The 23775-nt window shown below is 31.4% G+C and overlaps 2 protein-coding genes across 2 annotated transcripts; one reads left to right on the forward strand and one right to left on the reverse strand.

The window, feature by feature from the left end:
* Positions 1–1159: 1159 nt before the first annotated feature.
* LOC132800627 (uncharacterized) lies at positions 1160–2047 on the reverse strand. The gene has a single exon (XM_060814785.1). The coding sequence runs from the start codon at positions 1786–1788 to the stop codon at positions 1402–1404; it is 387 nt and encodes a 128-aa protein (XP_060670768.1). The 5' UTR covers positions 1789–2047; the 3' UTR covers positions 1160–1401.
* A 6330-nt stretch (positions 2048–8377) lies between these two features.
* LOC132799182 (BAHD acyltransferase BIA1-like) lies at positions 8378–9766 on the forward strand. Its single transcript, XM_060815032.1, has 3 exons — positions 8378–8512; positions 8996–9223; positions 9317–9766. The coding sequence occupies exons 1-3, from the start codon at positions 8378–8380 to the stop codon at positions 9764–9766; spliced, it is 813 nt and encodes a 270-aa protein (XP_060671015.1).
* The last annotated feature ends 14009 nt before the right edge of the window (positions 9767–23775 follow it).

Below are 23775 nucleotides of genomic sequence, written 5' to 3' on the forward strand. Positions count from 1 at the left end.
GTACCCAAATCAAAAAACATATTTCTACTATTTGTCATATGATCAGATTTATTTTTGCATCAAATTATACAAAATTTAAAGTATAAACTAAACAAAACATATCATGATTTAGTTTATAAATCATAAATTAATAAAAACAAAAAACTTACTTGGTCTAGTTATTTATAAATAATTGAAAAAAGAAACATAGTTACCCTACGCTCTGGGTGGTTTTTTTATTATTTTTTTCCCTCTTTAAAAAATTACACACAAGTTAAAAGTTTGCCTTGCTGAAACAATGTATATTAACCATGGTTATCATGATTTTTTTAAGGAACAATATTATTCATGGGCTTGACGGTTCAATGGGAGTTCCAGAAGGCCCCAATAAATTTGGCTCAGAATAGAACTATACAATTAAAAACAAAAAATAGCAAGCAAAATTAGTGGAAGTAATGCCTTATTAATTCTTTGCTTGAAACCTGAATGAATTGGTTTATTTTTGGGACAAAGGTATGTATTGAATTTGGTGTGGACTGCCAAATATGACGGAATAGGAATGAGATTGATCAAGACTTTAAATTAGTAGATAATTTCTTCCTCTACTGTAGCATATTTATCAATCCTTTAGTTTTTTAGATAGAGTTTCGAATATTTTTTAGCCTTCTTTCTATTTTATCATTCTTTTTCATTGTTTTGGATGGTTTTATACATTTGAACACATGATATGTGTTTTAGGTACACGGATATCTTAGCGGCGGTAATGGGTTTGAGATCTCTTTGTGCTATAAGATTTTGAGTAAACAAAAGAATATTAATGCTTAATTTTAAGTATTATAAGATTGGTGATGTAGTATTACTTTAAATTGTTTCTTTTGATAGTAATTTTTAAAAAATTTATGCTATTTTAACATTTATGGTTATTTGTGGTTATTTCGTTCCAATGTTATGATCTAAGACTAAATCTTGTAGATAATTGCCATGATCCCACTTTCTTCTAAAGTCATTAATTATTAACATATATTATATTATTCTAATATAACAGTTGAAGGATAATGATTAAGCAAATATAAGATAAACTCTACGTATTAAACAAGCATAAAAATAATAAGAATAAGAAAAAGAATAATAACAAGAAAAAGAATAAGAAGATGAATTTTGCATATACAGGAGACCAACTAGGTTGGCACCCCTCCCTTAAATCAAATACAATACAAAGTCAGTCAAGTACAACTGAAATCGAGTCCAAGAAGGACAAACCGACCAAAAGACCTCAAGGGAATACCACCGGCCTCATTAAAACCTTACTAAGAAAAAAAACCCTAAGTGGGAAAACCTCAAATAAGGAAAAAGAGTACCGGCAACACGTAGGTAGGTATCCCTCACAAGTCTAAATGGTCAAAATCAAGAAAGAGAAAAACCTCAATTACAATTGGTAGGGTGTACGCGTACCCAGAAACCTTCTTCACCAAAAACACGTAACTTGACAATATCCGGATGCTGCTGCCGATTGTGGTGTTTCTGATGGCATCTTGAAGCAGCAGCTGGGGCACAGGTAGACGATGGACGTGGAGGAGGAAATTGGACGGACTTGATTGCTTCCACATCATAGATCAGACGCTTGCGAGGGTCACCGAGCACTTCGTAGGCCTCGGAGATCTGCTTGAACTTCCTCTCGGCCTCAGATTGTTTGCTGGCCGGGTTCTTGTCTGGATGCCATATCAACGCCTGCCTTTTGTACGCCCTCTTCACTTCATCGTCGCTGGCTTTCCTCTTCACGTTCAGAACGCTGTAGTAGTCCAAAGCCATTCTGAATCCTCTCTTTCTCTCTCCTTTTCCTTTTTTTCTTTCTTTGTCTAACTATTTGCGTAATATACCTTTTTGTGTGGTGTGCTCTCTTTCTATATATAGCTTTGAAAAAGCGGTGAGGCAATTTGGGTCGAGTGTGAATTCTAGAGGAAGTAGGATTGTGAATTCTAGAGGAAGTAGGATTGTGAATTCTAAAGGAAGTAGGATTGATGGTAAAAACTTTGCTTGAGGACTAAGCAACTCAAGTAAGCGGATAAATAAAAATTCTAATCTGCTTGAGTAACTAGATAATACGGATAGCAATAAGCAACTCAAGTAAGCATTCAATCCAACTTACTTTTGCTTGAGGAGTAGGCAACTCAAGTAAGTGGATAATAAAAGTTCAGGAGGAACTAGTAAATTCGGGTAATAAAAACTTACTTTGCTTGACGAGTAAGCAACTCAAGTAAGTATTCAAAATCCAGCTGATATATATCAACTAATCTAATCTACTTTCTTTACTGTTATTGTATCACTGTCTCTGTTTAAGTCAGTGTTAATTGTTCATCTTTTTATTCAAGATATGGCTAGTGAGTTGCTTAGTCGTGACAAAGTGTGAAGCATGGAATTAAAAGGTGAAGATGATTGGGAGCCAATAGAGTTAAGTGGCATAGCTACTATTTCCTCCTACAAAGATTAAGAATTCGAATCCTACAATCCCCAATAGATTACTAATGAAATTAATCACATATTCTACTTCATGTAGTATATTGAATTGAATCCAAAGGCTGGCGTTAAAACTCTAAACCAGATTTTTCTTTTTTGCTATATATGTTCGTTTTATTCCCAAAACTTGGACAATAATCACTTTTGTATCCATAATCTATTTATACATCTATGAATAATTCTATTGAATTCTGTTCATTACTTTTGATTTTCTCCCATAAATTAATAGCAATGAAAGAGACGAAAGGAAAAAAGTGAAAAGACTAAGGGTCCAACAAACATTGTTTTCCATCCTTCATGCTTTTATTTCTTCTTCTCATTATTATTAAATTTTTGGTCATCTTTTGGTTTTTTAACTATTCGGCATTTTGAAAAATAATGCTGGCCGGTTGTTTAACCACCATTATCGGTGATTCCAACAAGAATTTGACAAACCCTCCTTTCATGATTATGACTGGTAAGTCCCTAGGATCCACTAAGATCCTACTTGCTAAGATCTTTCCAAGTCTTTGCTAAGTCTCTCAAAAAAATATTGACCATTTCATGAATGCCTAGACCTCCAATGCTAGCCAGAAGAAAGGCTGCCAAAATCTATTTCCCAGTATCTGGAGATGGCATTTGCTAAAGCCACAACGTCAGAAAAGGGTAGGGGAAGATTGGCCCACCATCCATCACATTCATCACACAAGATTGATCATTTCCGCATTTTCTAAAATTACTAAATTCAGGTACTTCATTAATTTCTACAATCTCTCACATATAAACAGGTACTTCATTTCCCTGTTTGTTTTTTCTCTTTTGCTTTTAGTAAATATTGTGCAAACTCATGAATGACCATGAATTAGTTATAAAGAGATGTAAACAAAATGCACGCGAAAAACAAACAGGGAAAAATCACATGTAAATGTAATTTTTTTTACAAACTCAAAAATGTAAATGTGATACTCTCATTCTCTGCTTTTGGTATGTTAGAAACTCATTCTGTTCCCTTATTTTAACTGACTTGTGATAAATCTTTCGTTTCCAGGTTCTATATATTGCAGGTTTTTTCTTTTTCTTTCTTTCTTTCGGGAAGCTTTTTGGTTGTAAATACTATTCTAGCTCTACATGACCATTTCAGTATTTTTCTTCAGATAACTGATACCTTCAACCATGGACTGCTTTCTTGTTCATAGTGCTTTTGGGATTTGAAACTATCAGATTTCATTTTTATTGCAATCCTGACTCCTTATTTTTCACTGCAATCCCAGCACTGGATTGTTTTCGAGTTGCTTGTGCAAGAAGATACTGTAATTCAGTTCTAGCTGTGAACTTGTGTTTTCTTTTACACAATATAATGCATTCCATCTCCTTGACAGAGAAAGATTCCTCCCAAAGAGTTTATAAAAAAATTCCAATTTCAAAATGTAAAAAAGTGTGATTGTTTACTTTGATAATCAAAATAACAATTAAAAATCATCAAACACAACCGCAGTCCATGTTCATTTTATTACCAAAACTTAACCAACGCGCAATGTAATGGAAAAGTGAAAGAACCCAATGTGTGTGCATAATTGTACTTTTTTTAAAAAAATTTCTTCCATTGATTAACTGCAATCAAAGAGAGAATGAAAAAAGTTAAAGGTCTATTTTTCCAAATTATTTTGTTTTCCATCTTTCATACTTTTCTTTCTCTTATTATTATTTCGTGGCTTTAAAAAAAAAAAAAATTCATCCTTTTATAATTTGGCATCTTTTGGTTTATTGTTATTATGTATTTTGAGGTTTATACAAAATATTGCAGCAGAAAGCTCACATAGCATGACAGTTATACTAATATGTCTACAACTTAAAGGGTTATTCATATGTGAGCATCGGTAAGGAAAAGCGAAACAAGAAGAAAATATAATCATCAAACACAACCAAAACTTGTCAAATTGAAAAACAAATTTCTAAGCTCTATAGACAGAATACACAACCACTGCCCATTGTCAAGGGAGATCCAATAAGAATCCGAAATTCAGACCTAATATGGTAATACGACTCCTGCTATCAGAAACTCTTTGATTGTTTAAAAAGTGCTTTCGGGACTTGAATCGTCATCCAATAAACTATCAAACTTCGTTTCCGGCAATATCCCACTGCATAGTTGTTGCAGTCCGATCAGATACTTACTTTTCACTATTCAATATGTGGCTCTGATATGTTGTTCCTCTGCATAAACCATGTTGATTACGCTTGTAGCACTTCCTCGTCCAGGGTAGCAACTGGGGTAGGCCTAGTCAATGGCTGGTTGTTTCCCAAGAGCCTTAGCATTCATGCTTATCCTCAGAGACACTCATTTGAGTTTGCTCCACATTTGATTAGTTTGATATTGAGTGAAGAATTTTGATCATTCAGAGCTGCTATGTTGGAAACCAAGATGTGAGCGCTGTTGCTGGCTAGTTGTTTCACCACTTTATAAACCACTTTATTATTATTTTTCTTTTTTCAATAAAACCACCAAGGCAAAATTTTATAAATAAAATAACTAATAATAACTTATATTAGATTTTTAAAAATATATAAACTTAATCAAGGGAAAAAATTTGATTGCTGAACTTAATTAAGGGAAAAAAGAATTTGATTGATAAGTTGATAACGAATTAGCTTCAACTTAGATATTTAAAAATTTATAAAATCAAGGAAAAAAAAATTTATGAACTCCTAAAAAAGAAAAAAAAAAAAAAACTGATTGATAACTTAGTTAACTTTATAGTAATAAGTTAAAAGGAAAGTGATACAATTTTGGGGGCCATAATAAAAATTATACTTAACTTCTTATGATATATATAGATATTTCAACCAAAAAAAAAAAAAACTTGAAAGGGCTTGGGTTGGCCATGGCGTCCATGATTGAAAATTTTGATATCATTTTAAAACACCGTTTTTGTTAAAAAGCCCAAATTTGTTGGAGCTAAACTCATATATATAATAGTTTTATATATTTTGAATGATTTCTTCTTTTGTTAGGCTGTTGGACTGCATTTTAAATTTTGTCCAATAAAAATTCAAAATCGTCAAGTTCAATTGCCGTATAATGGTGCATCCCAAACTGTGTTGAAGCAATTACTTCCACTTCTGCTAAGTTTCAAATATTAATTTTTACACGTGACTTGTGTCGATTTGAGTTTCTTTGTAAAATATATATATATATATTCATCCAAAGAGTAAATATATTTTTAATTGCATAAAAGAATTTATATTGTTTCTATTTATTTTCTTATAAAAATCAAACAAGAATATACTTATATTACTTAAATAAACATGCTTTTAACCCCCTTGACAAAAAAAATTAAAATATATAAACTATTTGATATGCAATCATAATTATCTAGTAAATAAAAGTTTATTATTCTCGAATAAACATAACAACTTATTTTCCGTAGCATAATTAAGAAACTTTTTTTTATTAGATTAATTATGATCGCATATCGAATATTTTAAATATTTCGATATTTGTTTATTAACGGGTTTAAACCAGGCTTATGTTTAATTAAATTCTTTAAAACAACGAGTTGCATATTATATTGAATGGGTTACCTTCACTAGATATTGATGGCTAATGCATTAACATCAAAATCTTATTCGGCTTCCTACAAATATCAAAAATATTGATAATTAATCGCTAAAAGATTCCATCAAAAGAGACAGCACTGCTGCTAGCTGGAAACTAATTGTTAATTTGTTTATTAATTTCAAGTTGAATTTAATGTTTCTATAGGGATAGCGCGCTTAATAGTAAAAATCATTTTTATTTATTTTTTTAATAAATGGTTCAAATCATCCACTCAAAATATCAAAAATAAAAAAAAAGTTGAATTTATTTCCATGGACGATTTTATGAATAACATATGGATTACAATTGTCTAATATATATCCCAAAGTATGAAAAAATATATATATATATAACTCAATATATATATATATGTGTGTGTGTGACAAATATACAATCAATTATAAGATTATTTTTTAATGATAATATGTAAATGGTTATTTATAGTTGTTATTTGGTTACATATATTTTATTATTTTTTTGAATAAATTGACTTTTTAAAGAAAAATGTGTTTTTAAAAAAACATCATAATAGTTTATTCAGGTTACAGTAGTAGAGAGTTACTTTATCAGTATCCATTTTTGTCTTACCATATCAATTTGAAAGAGTAGTTAGAAGGATCCATTAGAAATGTTCTTTTATTGACCGTTTACTTTTTTAATGTGATAAAAAAAAACTACTAATAAACAGATTCCGTAGAGATGATCTAATCATTATAAAGATTTTTTTGAGATGTAGCATTTACAAATTATATGGCTGAGTGTTATTCTTTAAATTTTACTATTTCCATTAAGTTAATATCATTAATATATTAGACTACAGTTCTGTTTGGTATAGCTAATGAAAGTAGAACTATAGCCTATAATAGTTTGTATAATAAATTTTTTTGAAAAAAATTCAAAAAGATTTAGTAGAGATGATCTAATCATTATAAAGATTTTTTTGAGACGTGGCATTTACGAATTATATGGCTGAGTTTTATTCTTTAAATTTAACTATTTCCCATTAAGTTAATATCATTAATACATTAGATTAAAACTCTGTTTAGTATAGCTAATGAAAGTATAGTTTTAGTCTATAAAGCTTTATATAATAGATTTTTTTGAAAAAATTTTTTTATTAAAAAACTAATAAATGTTTGGTTATAAATAAAAAAAATTATATTAAATGCTCATTAAATTTCTACATAAGTTAAACAAAAAAAAAAAAAGAACAAAAATCTTTTTAGAGAGGCACAAACTTTAGGTTTCTCTAAAATATTTTTTTTTTTTTTTAATAAATGCTTGTTGACTCTTACCAAACATCTTTATTTTTTAACAAAGAACTTTTGGTCTTCAAATAAAGCTTTTGATCCAGAAAAAAAAAAGCTTTGCAAACAAACACTAAATTTAATGCTATTTTTTTCTAATAGAAATACTAATATTTGTTCAAACATAATTAACAAAATTTTAAATATTGTGAAATTATTAAAAAATAAGAAAATTATTTTAAAAATTAATAAATCTTTTTAAGGTATATACAAATATTATAAAAAGTACAAAAAAAAAATGTTTTCAGAGAATATCATAATTTCCTAGAGGACAGGAGAAAAACATTCAAAAATGCATATGAAAGTATTGGCATAGTTCATTGAAGTTTTGACCATTAAAATCTATAACTATCATTATTTGACCATCAGTATCATGCTCCACCCATTAAAATCTATAACTATCATTATTTGACCATCAGTATCATGCTCCACCCATAATTGGGCATGTAAGATTCCTTTATGTAGAATTTAGATGCTTTATTTTATATTATGTAAATTTTTTTGAATAATTACGGATAATTGAATGAATAGTGATAATGTGATGTCACCCTTACATAAGATACACCACGAGGAGAAGAGGGACAAAACACAAAGGAGTAAACAGATTAAAAAATAAATTAAAAATGAAAAAATTTGGGGGCGCACGTGCCATCTCGGCCCAATGTGTGTCAGCCTGTCATCCGGATCCAACTTTAAATTCACGTGAATGATATTGAATTATGTATGTTGACAAAAAAGAAAGAATGAATTATATATACAAATAAATACCATGTATAAGACACCAAATAAAATTTGATAACAGAAGCAAAGAAAATTGCCAATAAATCTACCACGAATTAGAGAGAATTTAGTGCCCCTTTGAAGTTCCAATCAATCTCTGTAGTTTCTTCCTATGTATATATATATATATATATATATATTTTTTTTTTTTTTTTCTACAAAGCTAGCCTTCCTGATTCCTTTTATCAAGAACATTCAAAATTCTTCAAGAAATAAAACAATGGCAGAGGAGGTGAAGATTGAGATCATTAGCAGAGAAACCATAAAACCATCTTCTCCAACTCCGGACCACCTTAAACACTACAAGCTCTCTCTTTTAGATCAACTTGTCCGTCAATCTGTTTACATGTCTATGGTTTTTTTTTATCCCAAGAATAAAGATTTTCCCACCAACCAAATACTACTCTAGAGGCTAAAGAATTCACTCTCCAAAACCTTGACCCGCTTCTACCCACTTGCAGGGAGAATCAAAGGAAACATATCCATTGATTGTGAGGATGATGGAGTCCATTTCATCGAAGCTCGAATCCATGGCTTCCTCTCAACCTTTTTACAAAACCTTGACAAATATTCAAAATTACCAGAACCGTTTCTTCCACCTAAAATTGAATTGCTTAAACCAATCTCACTACCTTTACTTGTTGTACAAGTAAGTTCCTTCGACTGCGATGGACTAGCAGTAGCTTTGTACATGTCCCACAAATTTGGGGATGGAGCTACACTTAGTAGATTCATCAAGGATTGGACTTCCCTTTCTCATGGACAATCTCAAACCCTGCTCCCACCTCTTGATTTTAAAGTATCTTCCCGTTTTCCACCTTCGGTTTTCGCCATCTAGCTTCCTGCCGACAAGTCCAAAAGAGCGGCTGTTACCGCTGACAAGTGCGTCACGAGGAGGTACATGTTCCAGGCGTCAAAGATTGCCAATCTGAGGGCCAAAGCCGCCGGTATTAATGGCAGCCAGCTGCAGGGGAAACAGCCGAAACGAACCGAAGCTATTACAGCCCTGATATGGAGATGTGCAATGATTGCATCAAGGCTAAACAAGGGGTTTTCAATGCACTCTGTGATGCACCAACTTGTCAACTTCAGAGAACGAGTAGAACCCCCTTTCTCAGAAAACTCCATTGGAAACTTTGTGTAATATTTTTCAATTCAGTTAGAGGCAGGTATGGTAGAGCTTCCAGATTTGGTGTCTAAATTCAGAAGAGGAATTGAAGAGTTTGGTAAGAAAGAAGCAAAAAGGCTTGGAGGAGATGATTGGATGGAAGAGATTTTCCAATCATGGAAAGAGAGAAAAGACATTTCTATTAGAGAAGATACAAATCTATATACATGCACTAGTTTGTGTGGTTTTGGTTTCTATGAGACTGATTTTGGTTGGGGAAAACCAATATGGTTGAGCTTAGATAGTGGAAGTTTTCTCAACAACTTCATTTTGCTGACAAGCACTAGAGATGGTGATGGAGTAGAAGCTTGTGTGACTCTCAGGGAAGAAGATATGGTATTATTTGAACTTGATCCTGAGCTTCTTTCATTTGCTTATCCTTCAAATCCTAGTTCTTCGTTAATGTCTAAAATTGGTGGTAACCACCTTTCTAGGCTTTAATTAGAACCATAATCATGCATGTTATTATATAGCATTTTAAGTAGATGTTTACATAGAGATGATAATTCAATATGGTATTGAAAATTACTTAAAAAAAAAAAAAACTGTTTCGAGTTTTGAATTTGAATATTTAGAAAATTTTATGTGGCGTATTATTAAAAAACAAAAAAAAACAAAAAATTATTGTATTTTGATCAGAATTATATATATATATATATATATATATATATATTTGCACTTTAGTGGTTGTTGTATGATATTATTGTTAATTATCTATCTGGCCAATATTTGCTGCCAAACTAAAAAAATATAATATAGAGAGTAAAGATGTTTGAAGAACCACTCAACTGTAAAAGTTTAACTCATAATTGTGGACGTTCGTGGCAGAACTTAAATAAGAAAAATCTGTGCAAATATATAACTTGAATCTCTATTTCCGAAGCCTGATGCACTATATTGTTATTCTTTTAAAATATCGGCTAGATCCTCTCCACGTCTAAGTTCTAAGCTTTTAAGGATCTAATGATATCTGGTCACTAACCCATTATGGGATTAAAATTATTTCTCTCTTATTTTAGTTTTTAAAGTTAAACTTCCAAACAAGGATACTTTATTAGTATATAAATACATAAATTTAATCTTTAGCGCAACTTAACTTTTATATATTTCTTTTAAAAATTCATGAATCTCCTTTCTTTTAAAGCCATTATATTTTTTGGCAATTTATTTTAAAAAATCTATCATCTTTATTTAAAAAGTCTATCTTCTCAAAATCATATTAAAAGCCTCAATAAATAGAATAGATGAAGAACAAAGCGGGGGGAAAAAAAAAAAAAAAAAAAGGAATTGTGATCATTGATTTGCTTATTGTCATGTTTCATCATGAGCGGATCTGGATCAGTGGCAGACCTACGAAAGTTTTCTATGGGGCACCATTAAATATTAATGGTAGATAAAAAAAAAATTAAAAAAAAAAGAAAAGGAAGAAATTCGAGGGGCACCATACTATAGTAACATCCCTTGATAATTTTGACTTATGGTGTGGAAAAATATAAACATATATACAAAATTCAAATTTATTTATTTATTTATTTGTTTGTTTGTTTTGTTACCTGGTAGTCGAATTACTTAGAGGATTTATTAAATGAGGGCTATTTTTCCCAAAAAAAAAAAAAAAAAGAAGAAATATTGTGGGAAAAAATTGATTTTCAATGCTTTGGATGCATAATTAATTGATTGCAAATAAAAGGAAAATTAAAAACATTCCATGCAAAATAAAAATAAAAAATCAATTTTAGTTCTTTTACTATTTAAACATCTAAAGTAATTAAAAACTAAAAAAAAAAAAATACTGCAACTTATGCATTGAAACAAAAATAAATTATAAATATTTATACTTGTATATAAAATTACATCAAAATTAGTAATTAAATATGTATTATAGTTTTAAAATATTTTATCATATTAATAAAGTATTGATTACATATAAAAGGGATGATAAATAATATATACAGATAATAGAAAAAGAAAAACTGAAAAGAGAGATAACATGAGAAGGAGGAATAATTTTTTATGTCATCGCTATACAGATATTGAGATATTGTGGTATAATATTTCACTCATAACTAGACATCTAAGATATTATCCCCCCCCAAAAAACAAAGATATTGAGATATTCATTTTTTCTCTGTTATTTTATTCATACTCCTCAAAATAAATTTATTTACATTTCCTATAAAGATATTAATTATAATTTTAAAATTTGAAAAATTAAATTAAAATTAATATAAAATCCAATAGATCTAAATAGAATATTTTTATTCTTTTTATATGAAATTTACATACTTTATTCTATTACATGTATGATGTTATGAATATTACCAATGATTATAAATCATTGAGTTTACAAAACTCTTAATAATTGAATACATATAGATAATGAAATGTTATCTTCACATAAGATACCGCACGAAGCAGGAGAGGGACAGAATGTAATTTTAAAGGGGACAAAATAGAAAAGAGTGAAATTGAATGAGGACTGTTAGCGACACTCACTTGTACAAACGCTAACACACTCGCTCAATTCTACACAACTTATTTCCAAAAACAATGCACTTGCTCATTTCACCCTTTCTTTTTTCTTTTTTCTTTTTTTATATATATTTATTACAATATTGCTATTCTTTTAATTTTAATGCAAAACTCTTATCTTACATATATTTCTTTTCCTAATTTTTTTAAAAATATATTTTTATTTTATTTTACATGTTTCTAAGAGTGACACAACATATATCGAAAATAATAACAAATTGATATATAGTTATACATAGCTAATTAATCTTCTTCTTTTTTATAAAAAATAGATATTTAAATAATGCAAATATTTTTAATACAATTAAGAAACTTTTATTTTTTACATGTGTTTTAAACTAGTGATGCAATACAATTAAGTAAACACATATCAAGTTAAAGTGTTTCTTAATTATATTGAAAATATTTTCTTTATTTTAATTATCTATGTTTCATAGAAAAAAATAGGATTAGCTATGTATGAACATGTATAAATTTTATTATAATTTTTGGATATGTTGTAGATAGGAAATTCGATTCTAGAAAAAAAAAAAAAAAAAAAGAAAGAAAGAAAAGAAACATATGTAAAATAAGAGTTATGTATTTAAATGTATTTAAATAATAGAATGGTAATATTGTAATAAATTTAAAAGAGAAGGTCAAATTCTTGTTTGAGATGTGCATTGTTTTGGAAAAAGTTGGAAAACACATGACACCTATAGAAGCCATCAAGTGTGTTTGCGGGTGTACAAAGACGGAGAAAATCTTCTCTGAGTGTTGCTAGCAAAGTTTTTCAAAGGCATATGAATAATATATATATATATTTTTCTTCTTGAAAAGGCATATGAATAAGAATGAGTTATATACGTAGACAAAAAGGTTAAAAAAAAAAAAAAAAAAAAATTTGTATACAAATAAAAGCCATGTCACACCAAATAAATATAAACCATGTATAACACAGCAAATAAATACCATGCTCACTCAAGTGTTTAAAGCATGATGTACGTGCTTTCTTCTTAATGAATTCATTTGTTTTTATCCAAAAAAAATAAAAAGAACAGAAAAGAAAGTCGCCTATAAATCTAGCACCAATTAGAGAAAATTTCGAGTGCCTTTGAAGTTCCAATCAATCCCTATATTTTCGTCCTATATATCCCTATATTTTCTTCCTATATATCTTTTTTGCAAAGCTAGACTTCCTGATTCCTTTTATCAAAAACATTAAAAAAAATCTTCAAGAAATAACACAATGGCAGAGGAGATGAAGGTTGAGATCATTAGCAGAAAAAACCATAAAACCATCTTCTCCAACTCCCAACCACCTTAAACACTATGAGCTCTCTCTTTTAGATCAACTTGTTCCTCCATCTACTTACATCCCTCTACTTCTTTTCTATCCTAAGAACAATGATTTTCCAACCAACCAAATAATCCAGAGGCCAAAGGATTCACTCTCCAAAGCCTTAACCCGCTTCTACCCACTTGCGGGAAGAATCAAAGGAACCATCTTCATTGATTGTGAGGATGATGGAGCCCATTCTATCGAAGCTTAAATCCATGGCTTCCTCTCAACCTTTCTACAAAGCCTCGACAAAAACTCCAAATTACTTCTTCCACCTAAAATTAAATTGTTAAAACCAATCTCACCACCCTTACTTGTTGTACAAGTAAGTTCCTTGCGGTGGACTCACAGTCGCTTTATACATGTCTGACAAGTTTGGAGATGAAGCTACGCTAAGGATTGGACTTCCATTTCTCATGGACAATCTCAATCCCTACTCCCACCTTTTGATTTTAAAGCATCTTCTTGTTTTCCGCCGTCCATTTTTGCCATGGAGCCTTCTGCCAACGAGTAGCTGTCAGCACTGACAAATGTGTCACGAGGAGGTTCGTGTTCCATGCACCATAGATCGCCGCTCTGAAGGTGAAAGCCGTAGGTGTTGGTGGCAGCCTGCGGCCAACGCGCATCAAAACTATAATAACCCTGATATGTAGATGTGCAATGATTGCATCAAGACTAAACAAATCGTTTTCAATGCACTCTATGATGCACTTGTTGAAGTTATAAGTGTTTTGAAATAAAAACAGTTAGTCCCACATAGAAAGTTTAAGAGAAAATTTTATGCTTTATGAGCATAAGTGATGTGGGTTAAAACTTGAACATGGACTCCCCAGTGGGGGCCTACCTGATTGCCCATCATATACATATTAAACTTAAACATAGGCTTACCAACGGGGGCCTACGTGATTACCTATTATATACATATATATATATATATACATATTTTTATTAAAATAAATTATTATTTTATTTTCATTTTTTAGAAATCTGTTAAAAGACGTTTTCAGGAAAAACAGAAGTTATTTCCTGTTACAAATTCTACCTTTTACATGGAATTGTATTGTTCCATGAAAGAGTACAAATTATCCTATAAACAAAGGATAGATTTCATTCTTTTTTTTTTTTTAAATATATTCACAATCGTTAAAAAAAATAAATAAATAAATTTAGAGAGGAAATATATTTTTGTTCTGGCATTAGGTTTGGGTTTGAGTGCTCAATTTCAAATATCTAATAGTTTAATCTTGGGAGGCAATCTCCTAAAGAACTTCAAACATAGAGAAGGGGAGAAAAACTGTCTTTAGGACATTGCTACAAGCAAGACTCTATCATCAACTCTTTAATACAGGTTTTCCTATTTTTTATTTTTTTTTATTTTGTTGTATATTATTATTTCTTCTCTTCTTCTTTATTGTACGTCATATTAAATATTGTCCTGTATATTATTATTTCTTCTCTTCTGCTTTATTGTGCATCATATTAAATATTTATTAAATATTTATACTTTGTTTTTATATTGTTTGTGAATTTTCCAACAATCTAAAGACAGTAATTAATGGCGGATTCACAAGCAAGTATAGTGACAAATCCTATGGATGTCTCTAATAATCCTTCTGATGAGAAGCCTGAGAAGTTCAATTGTGATAGCCCAGACCACCCACATGCGATATTGTCCTCTTTGGGCCTGGGGAATCCTCTTACAACCCAGCCCTCAAGGTTTTAAAAGGCCTTGCAAGGGAAATGTATCCACACCACCTTATAAGGCGTGCTTCGTTCTCATTTTCAACCGATGTGGGACTTCACATCAATGGTATTAACTTCAAGAGATAGCAACAAAAAATGCTTTTCTTTCTGACAACCATGAATTTGGCACACATAGTCAAAGAAGAGGTTCCCAAGGCAGATGGTGATCCTCCTTCAAAGGAAACATTGGTGACCATTGAGATTTGGAAACAATCTGACCTCCCATGCAAAAACTATATTTTGAATCGTTTAGAGAATGACTTATATGATTTCTTACAAATAATTTTCTGAATAATATCTAAGTTGATTTCTTATTGAAAATAAGCCTTTAAATAGGCTTTGAAAGAACAAAATAAGACCTTAAAAGAATTAGGAAATTTTTCAGCCAACATAGAACCAAATTAGGAAATTGCTTAATTTCACACCCATTCCTAATCTAATTTGTATGAATTAATTCTCTTATTTTGAATTAGAAATTAATTAATTTACAATTGAAATAATAAAATAATAAATTTCCTAAGTTAGTTTGTCCAGCAAAATAATTAAATAAAACCAAAATAAAAGCTAGTTTTCTAAAATAAAGAGTCAAAATCAAATTAGAAAACTTGTTGACTAGTTTGACTACTAAGCTAACTTTGACTAATATCCAGCTTGTAGAGGCTCCAAATCTGATCCAATGTCCCGTGTAGGATGCAAAATAGGATTAATTATAATTCCCATACATTTCCCTTGACTGGAATAAAGAGAAAATGCCAAATCAGTAAAATACAGTAAAGCCAGCAACAAAAATAACAATTTCGGCCAAAAACTCCTCTTATGTGTAAATGCCTTCTTTGATTGCTTTTGCTTTTGTCTTGACTTATTTCCATGAACTCTTAGTAATATCAACTGAGTTCAAAAAGTGTTGAACCCATTCTATGCTGCCCGAAGTCCATATTTACACCAAAACTACTATCTGAGTTTGTATCGGCCTTCACCAACTGAATGCATAAAATGGGTCTTATATCTTTGGATATTGATAAACCTTTATGAGAGTTAATAACTCCCTATATGAATCCAACCATGTTAACTTTAAATGTCTTGGCTTGTGCTCTAGTGGGTAGTCAATTGGCCCCTTGGCTTGTGCTCTAGTGGGTAGTCAATTGGCCCGGTTTTCATCTGTATTGGATCAGCACTCTAGTGGGTAGTCAATTATGAGGGCACAGGCATATTCTCATCAAAATTTGAAGGAGGTAATTTTGGAGATGATTTTGAAGAGGGGGTTGATGATATTTTTGCTTACCAAGGAAGGCCAACCCATTGGAGACCAGCTAGAGAAGAAGATGATGATCTTGGAAATATTAAGGTCAATATACCACCATTCATAGGAAAGAGTGATCTGGAAGCTTACCTAGAATGGGAGGATTTCAATTGTCATAATTATTCTGAGGCTAAGAAAGTTAAATTGGTTGCTTTGGAGTTTGGACATTATGCACTCCAATGGTGGACAAATGAGCAAAGTATCCGAAGAAGAGTTGGAGATGAATTGATTCCTATTTGGTGACAAATGAAAGGAGTCATGAGAAAGAGGTTTGTACCAAGTCATTACCATAGGTTATTGCATCAAAGACTCCAATCATTAACTCAAAGAAGTAGGACCATGAAGGATTACTATAAGGAAGATGGAGATGCTTATGATGAGATTGAGCATGAATGAGGATCGAGAGGCAACCATGGCGAGGTTTTTAGGTGGTTTGAATCGTGAAATAGCCAATCAAGTGGAGCTACAACAATATGTAGAATTGTAGGAGATGCTTCATGTGGCCATCAAGATTGAAAATCAATTCAAGAAGAGGGGTGGAAGCTTGTGGTTTGGAGGTGTTTCAAGCAGCGGGAGGACAAATCCAAGTATTTGGAGAAGCAATCCCACATATGACACCAAGCCAAAACCAAAACATGGTGATGAGAGCACCAATCGGCCAAAGAAAGAAGCCAAAACTGAAAATGGCCAAGCATCTAAGATTGAAGGTAAAACTAATTCTAAACCTTCTAAAACTCATGACATTGTGTGTTTTAAGTGCCAGGGACGAGGACACATTGCTAGTCAATGCCCGAATAAGAGAAGCATGGTGTTGAAAGATAATGGAGACTTGGAATTCGAAAGTGAGGAATCCGAGGGAGAGACCGAATTTGTTGATGAAGAAATTGGAGATGGGAATAAGGGGAATCCGAAACACTCAAGGCTTCAAGGGCTGAATTGAGTTTGGTGGTAAGAAGGGTTCTAACCCTGTACAAAGATGAGGACCAAATTCAAAGAGAGAACATCTTCCACACTCGATATGAAATTCAAGGTAACATATGTAGTATGATAGTTGATAGTAGAAGTTGTGCTAATGTAATTAGTAATGTGGTAATTGATAAATTAGGTTTAGCAACTATTAAACATCTTAAACCATATAGATTAAAATGGCTTAACGATAGTGGTGAGATGAAAGTAAATAAACAAGCCAAAGTAAAATTCAGCATTGATAAATATGTGAATGTTGTTCCCATGCATGCTGGTCATATTTTATTAGGAAGGTCATGGCTATTTGATAAGGATGCCATACACTATGAAAAAGAGAATTCTATTATTTTTAAATTTAAGTGAAAAAAAAAAAGTTAAGCTGAAGCCATTAACTTCAAAGGAGGTATATAGAGACCAACTTTAAATGCAACAAAGGAGGGAGGTCGAAAAGCTTAAGGAGAGGTCTAGTGTGGCACCCACAGTTTCACTACCTATCCATGAAGACAAAGTTGAGCTTGCTATCCAAGGTAAGTATTCTAATCCCAACTATGAGGTTAAAATAAGAGATAAAGCCGAGAGTGAGAGGAAATCTGAAAAAGCCAAGAGTGAGAGTGGAAAAGTGGAACCCGTGAGTGGGAAAGAAAGGAGAGAAAAGAAAAGAAAAAGAAATTTTTTTTTATCTTAGCTTGAGTGAAGTTAAGAAGGAATTTTTGAGTGATAAACCACTACTGTTCATGATTTATAAAGATGCTTATTTGAATGATCAAGCTAACTCGAAGAACTTGAATTGCCAAGTTCTATTTCTTCTCTTTTGCAGGAATTTGATAATGTCTTTCTGGACAAAATTCCAAATCGTTTACCACCTATCTGATAGAATGAACATCAAATTGATTTTGTGCCAGAAGCTGCAATTCCTAATAGATCTATATATAGGAGTAATCCCGAGGAAAAAAAGAAGCTACAAAGGCAGGTAAGTGAGTTATCAAATAAATGTTATATTCGTGAGAGCACGAATCCATGTTCTATTCTTGTTTTGTTCGTACCTAAGAAAGATAGTTCATGGCGCATGTGTGTAGATTTTACGGCCATTAATAATCTAACCATTAAATATAGACATCCAATTCCTAGGTTAGATGATATGTTATGGTGCATGCATGTTTACTAAAATTGATTTAGGAGTGGATATCATCAAATTAAGATGAAAGAGGGTGATGAATGGAAAACCGCATTTAAAACTAAATATGGTTTGTATAAGTGGTCGGTAATGCCTTTTGGTTTAACTAATGCACCTAGCACTTTTATGAGGTTAATGAATCATGTCATGTGTCCATTCATTGAAAAATTTGTGGTTGTTTATTTTGATGATATTCTTGTATATAATAGGCATTAAGATGAGCATATAGAACATCTTAGGTTAGTTTTAGAAGTACTTAGGAAGGAAAGATTATTTGCTAACCTCAAAAAGTGTGGTTTTTATAAAGATGAATTGGTTTTTCTAGGATTTGTTGTAAGTGCTACAAGAATTAAAGTTGATCAATCCAAGGTGAAAGCATTCCAAGAATGGCCAAAATCTACATCTATTACCCAAGTGAGGAGCTTTCATGGTTTGGCTAGTTTCTATTGAAAATTTGTCAAGGATTTTAGCACCATCGCAGCACCTTTGACCGAAGTTGTAAAGAAGAATTTTGGATTCAAATGGGAAGAAGCACAAGAAAAATCTTTTAATTTGTTGAAAGAAAAATTAACTAATGCACCTTTACTAGTTTTGCCTAATTTTTCTTAAACTTTTGAAATAAATTGTGATGCTTCGGGTGTAGGTATTGGAGCTATTTTAATACAAAAAAGAAGACCCATAGCATACTTTAGTGAGAAGCTAAATGGAGCTGCATTGAAGTACCCGACCTATGACAAAGAGATGTATGCATTCTTGAGGGCTTTGGAGATGTGGCAACATTACGTAATGTCAAAGGAGTTTGTGATTCATACGGATCATTAATCATTGAAGCACATCAAAGGCCAAGGGAAGCTTAACCAATGGCATGCTAAGTGGATTGAGTTCATTGAGACTTTTTCTTATGTCATCCGCTATAAGAAAGGTAAGGAAAATGTGGTTGTCGATGCATTATCCCGAATGTATGTATTGCTTTCTACCTTAGATGCTAGATTTCTTGGATTTGAACAATTGAAAAAACTTTATGCTCACGATAGTGACTTTGGTGAAATATTTAGTTGTACAAAATATGGGTTTAATAAATTTTACATCTTTGAGGGATATTTGTTTAGGTAAAATAAATTTTGTGTGCCTAATTGTAGCACTAAGGAATTGTTAGTGAGGGAAGGACATGGTGGTGGTTTAAGAGGTCATTTTGGTGTTTTAAAAACTTTATCCTTGCTACAAGAAATTTTTAACAAGTTTGACAAAATTTGACCAAGTGAACAATATGTGTGTCCAAGTTGACTTTTTCAATGGGCAACATTTTTGGTTTGACTGAGGTACCATTGTATAGATCTTGTCGATACGAGTTCATAGACTAGTGGCACGCCAAATTCCGAGTTACGGATAAAAAATTATGGTTCTGAAAAATTTTAAACATAAGTTTTATATCAGTGTCAAAACCAGTCCCTAGTTTTTGTCTGTTAGTGACCTAAGGCTCTATATAAGTCTCGGTAAGCATGCCAAACAAGAAATCAATTTCCAAAATACCCATTTCATTCCCAAAACCTGAGAAATTCTCTCCCAGACCCGTGGATCCGAATTGGATCGTTTTGACCCGTTTAACGGTGAACCGGGTCCCCACCGTTTTTGCCCATTTCAGCCACCAAACTATTACACACTCTAGCCAGGGAGGAAAACCACGTTGAGGTGAGCTTGGCCGTGAAATTTCATGGCAAACAGCGGCCGGAGAAGGTGGCGACGGCCAACGAGGTGGATCACCAAATTTTTATGTTTTTCAGCCATTTAAGGCCAATCCATAAACATTTTCTACTATTTTTAAACGCTCTAAACTCATTTTCGTGGTTCTTTTGTCCAGATTCCTCACCGTTTGGGAGATACAATGATAGGAAGTTCGGCCGAAGCTTCAACTGAGTTTTTCGGCCACCAGAGGAATCTTTAGAGCGAGGTGAGCATACTGGTGGGTTCCTTGTCTCTTGGGCTTTCCATGGATATAAAGTTTATGAATTTTGGATGTCGTTTGCTAATTTTTTTATTTTTGGATTAATAAGTTAATTTTCGAATAAATTCGGACTGCATTTAGACAAAATTGGTTAAATTGGTCAAAATTGGAGTTGGATTAGTAAAAATGAATATTATTAGGAAACATTAGAAGGTTAAATTTCAAAATATCAGGCTTCGGGTAAAAATCTCCAATTTTGAGTACCGAATTCTAAAGATATGCGGTAGAATTGGACTATTCGGTGTCCAATTTACTCAATTATATAATAGTATAAATCAGTTTAAGATATTTGGGTCATACAAGTATCTTTGTTTTAGTTACTGGAACCTGAGATATATTTTATTATAATACAGGCACTCGAGTTAAGCCTGGAAATAAGCCTACAGAGAAGCAGGATTGAGCATCTATAGTACTGTGAGTGATTATATTTTTAAAACATTTTGGGTATATGGTATAGTATATATGTGCTTTGAATATGTTATGTATATGCCATTTGATTGAAATGTTTGGTTTATGCATATGTAATATTTGATTTTACTTATATGTGTTATCATTTTATGTGACGTTTGACAATAGTTTAAACGGTTTTCCATTTTAATGATTTCATAAATAGACTTATAGTATTTAAATATCTTGGTAATTGAATTGAGGTTTTAAATCATTTCATAAAATAATTGATTTGACAAAGCGGATTGAAAATCATGTTCAAATATTTTATAATTTGATGTGCTTAAAATTGGTTTATGGTGAATATATTTCACGAAGTATTTCTAGTTTTAGCATGAACTGATGTTTTGAAAATTTTGAAATATTTAAATAAGTGGTGGAATTTGAATATTAAAGTATTATTATGATATAGTATTGTTGGAAAAGTATATATGATTTTATAAGATTGTTTTAAGGATACTGTATTAGTTATTATTATTTGATGTACCATATAGTACCAAAGTTTCGGTTCAATATTATATTACAGTGCGCTGGGTTTGCCATGGTACCGTGAGGTTGGTTTCACCCAACGGTTTATTATTGACACGGACTGTGAGATCGGGTTTAACCGATGGTTTATTATTGCCCCGGTGCCGTAAGGTTGGTTTCACCCAACGGTTTATTATTGCCACGGACAGTGAGGTCAGGGTTATCCGATGGTTTATTATTGTCACGTTGCTATAAGGTTGGTTTCATCCAACAGCTTATTATTGCCATGGACCATGAGGTCAGTTTTATCCGACGGTTTATTATTGCCACAGTGCCATGAGGTTGGTTTCACCCAACGGTTTATTATTACCACGGGCCATGAGGTTGGATACGTCTCGACGTTTATTATTTCCATGACAAGTTTTGTATATTGAAGGTCGTGAGGTGGGTGTATCCCATGGTTTATAGATTGGTATATCGTATGGTACATTGTATACGTTTAAGTATATTTATGGTTTTAAATATTGTGGTTATTACTGTGTTTTCATATTTATTTTGTGGAACTGCGTTTATAATATTTGATGCTGTTGTGGTTTATATTTACATAATGAGGTATTATTAGTAATGCTTGAGTTCGGTTATCCATGTTTTAAGGTGAGGTTCCATTGGATATTCTCTAGGGATTGCCCGGTGAGACTTCACTAGGCGGGACCACCCGAAAGATCCTGAGAAGGTTCCTAGGGCGGGTCCTGTCAGCTTTATTTTGTATTTTGTTTTTTTATTTTTTGTTTTTATGTTTTGATTTTTTGCTGAGAAATGTGCTACCAACTTCATCAAATCAATATTCTATCAAAGTTACATTCTAGTTCAATTAATAACTTTGTATTATTATGAGCTTCAATAGTCCACTGATAAACAAAAAGTTACGCGTGGTTAAAATAATGACTATTTCTAATAATTGAGAATTAGTAATTACTAGAAATAAAAAATGTGGAATAGATTATCTATTCCTACTCTTTAGTTTAATAGAAATAATATATTATAACATTGAATAGGAATTCCATTGTTTGGTTCCACATGTTAAATAATGGAATGGTAAACATCCTCATAGGTGCAAAATTGAATAATAAGTATTTTTACATAATATTTATTTAAGAATTTATATGTTCAAAAACCCCCCAAAACAATTTCAACAACATTAAAATAAAAATAAAAACATGAAATAAATACTTAATTAGAAAATTCTTATTATTGCTAATCATCTTAACAATAACCTAGGCAACATAAAAAGAAAAAATCAAAATAACCTAATAAATAATTCCATAAGTATCTTAACTAAATTTCAAATAAATACCAATTCAAAAGAAGTAGGATTGAGAGTTTAAACTAAAATATCTTAGAATTTTGTTGCTTAATTAAAGTTCACCATTAATAAATTAAAACTTTATTAGAGAATTTACTATCCTTACCATGTAGAACTTTTAATCCATTTCTTCTACCTATTGTACCTCAAAGAACTCTACCATCTATTGCAGAACCTTCCCAACCAGACAATACATATATGAATTGCATGTCCTGTGAGGAAACTCCTAACATATTTGTAGCTATCTTTCCTTTTCTATTACGGTATCTCGGTTGATCTTCTGAAAGCACCCTGAATTGAATATATGTTCCGTCTAATGCCCTTAAGCAATCCTAAAATTGAATACAATAAAATTTATATATAGTCTCTCTAGTTATAACTTCCTATATATATATATATATATATATGAAAAATTACTTTAAACGATTTCCACCTTTCATCTACTGAATTTTAAAGAACCGGCTCTGGTTTCTTAAGTAACTCCGCTTGTAGTTATATTATAGCATTCAAAACAACGTTGAAATATCTGCTAATTGTTTCTCCCGAATGTCTAAATTGGTGTTTTATGACTCGATTCTTTGCATGATGTGATAAAATATGTAAAAGCATTGCAACTTGTTCATCTACTAGCATGGGTTTTGTGGCTTTTTAGCCTCTTATTGTTTGAAGCATACCACACAATTTCATAAATGCACGTCTATTCACCCTAAGTTGATTAGTGCAAGTTATATCACTTTAATATATTAATCTATTAATATCTCTTCTTCTTGAATAAAAATCATTAACATATGTTATTCACAAAGATTTGTTTTTCAATATAATGTTTAACCATAAAACATAACAATTGATAAAAAATAGAGACTGTATGCAACATTTCCAGCCACACTATCAATATTGAAACCGATTTTTTTTTTTTCTTATCAATTTTCTCACAATTAAACTCAATTGGGCATTTAATTAGCTGCAAGAATATTAAATATCAAAATAAATTTATGGTAATAATTTTATAATGTTCAAGCAATTTTCAGTATCCTAGATATCTAATATATCTCCTATGCCCTCCTTAAAATAAAATAAAATAAAGGAATATTTACTCAATATTAGGAATAAGAAAATTTCATAAATGAAAATTTT

This window comes from Ziziphus jujuba, chromosome 2 (assembly GCF_031755915.1).
Source record: "Ziziphus jujuba cultivar Dongzao chromosome 2, ASM3175591v1".
In the NCBI taxonomy this organism is placed as follows: Eukaryota; Viridiplantae; Streptophyta; class Magnoliopsida; order Rosales; family Rhamnaceae; genus Ziziphus; species Ziziphus jujuba.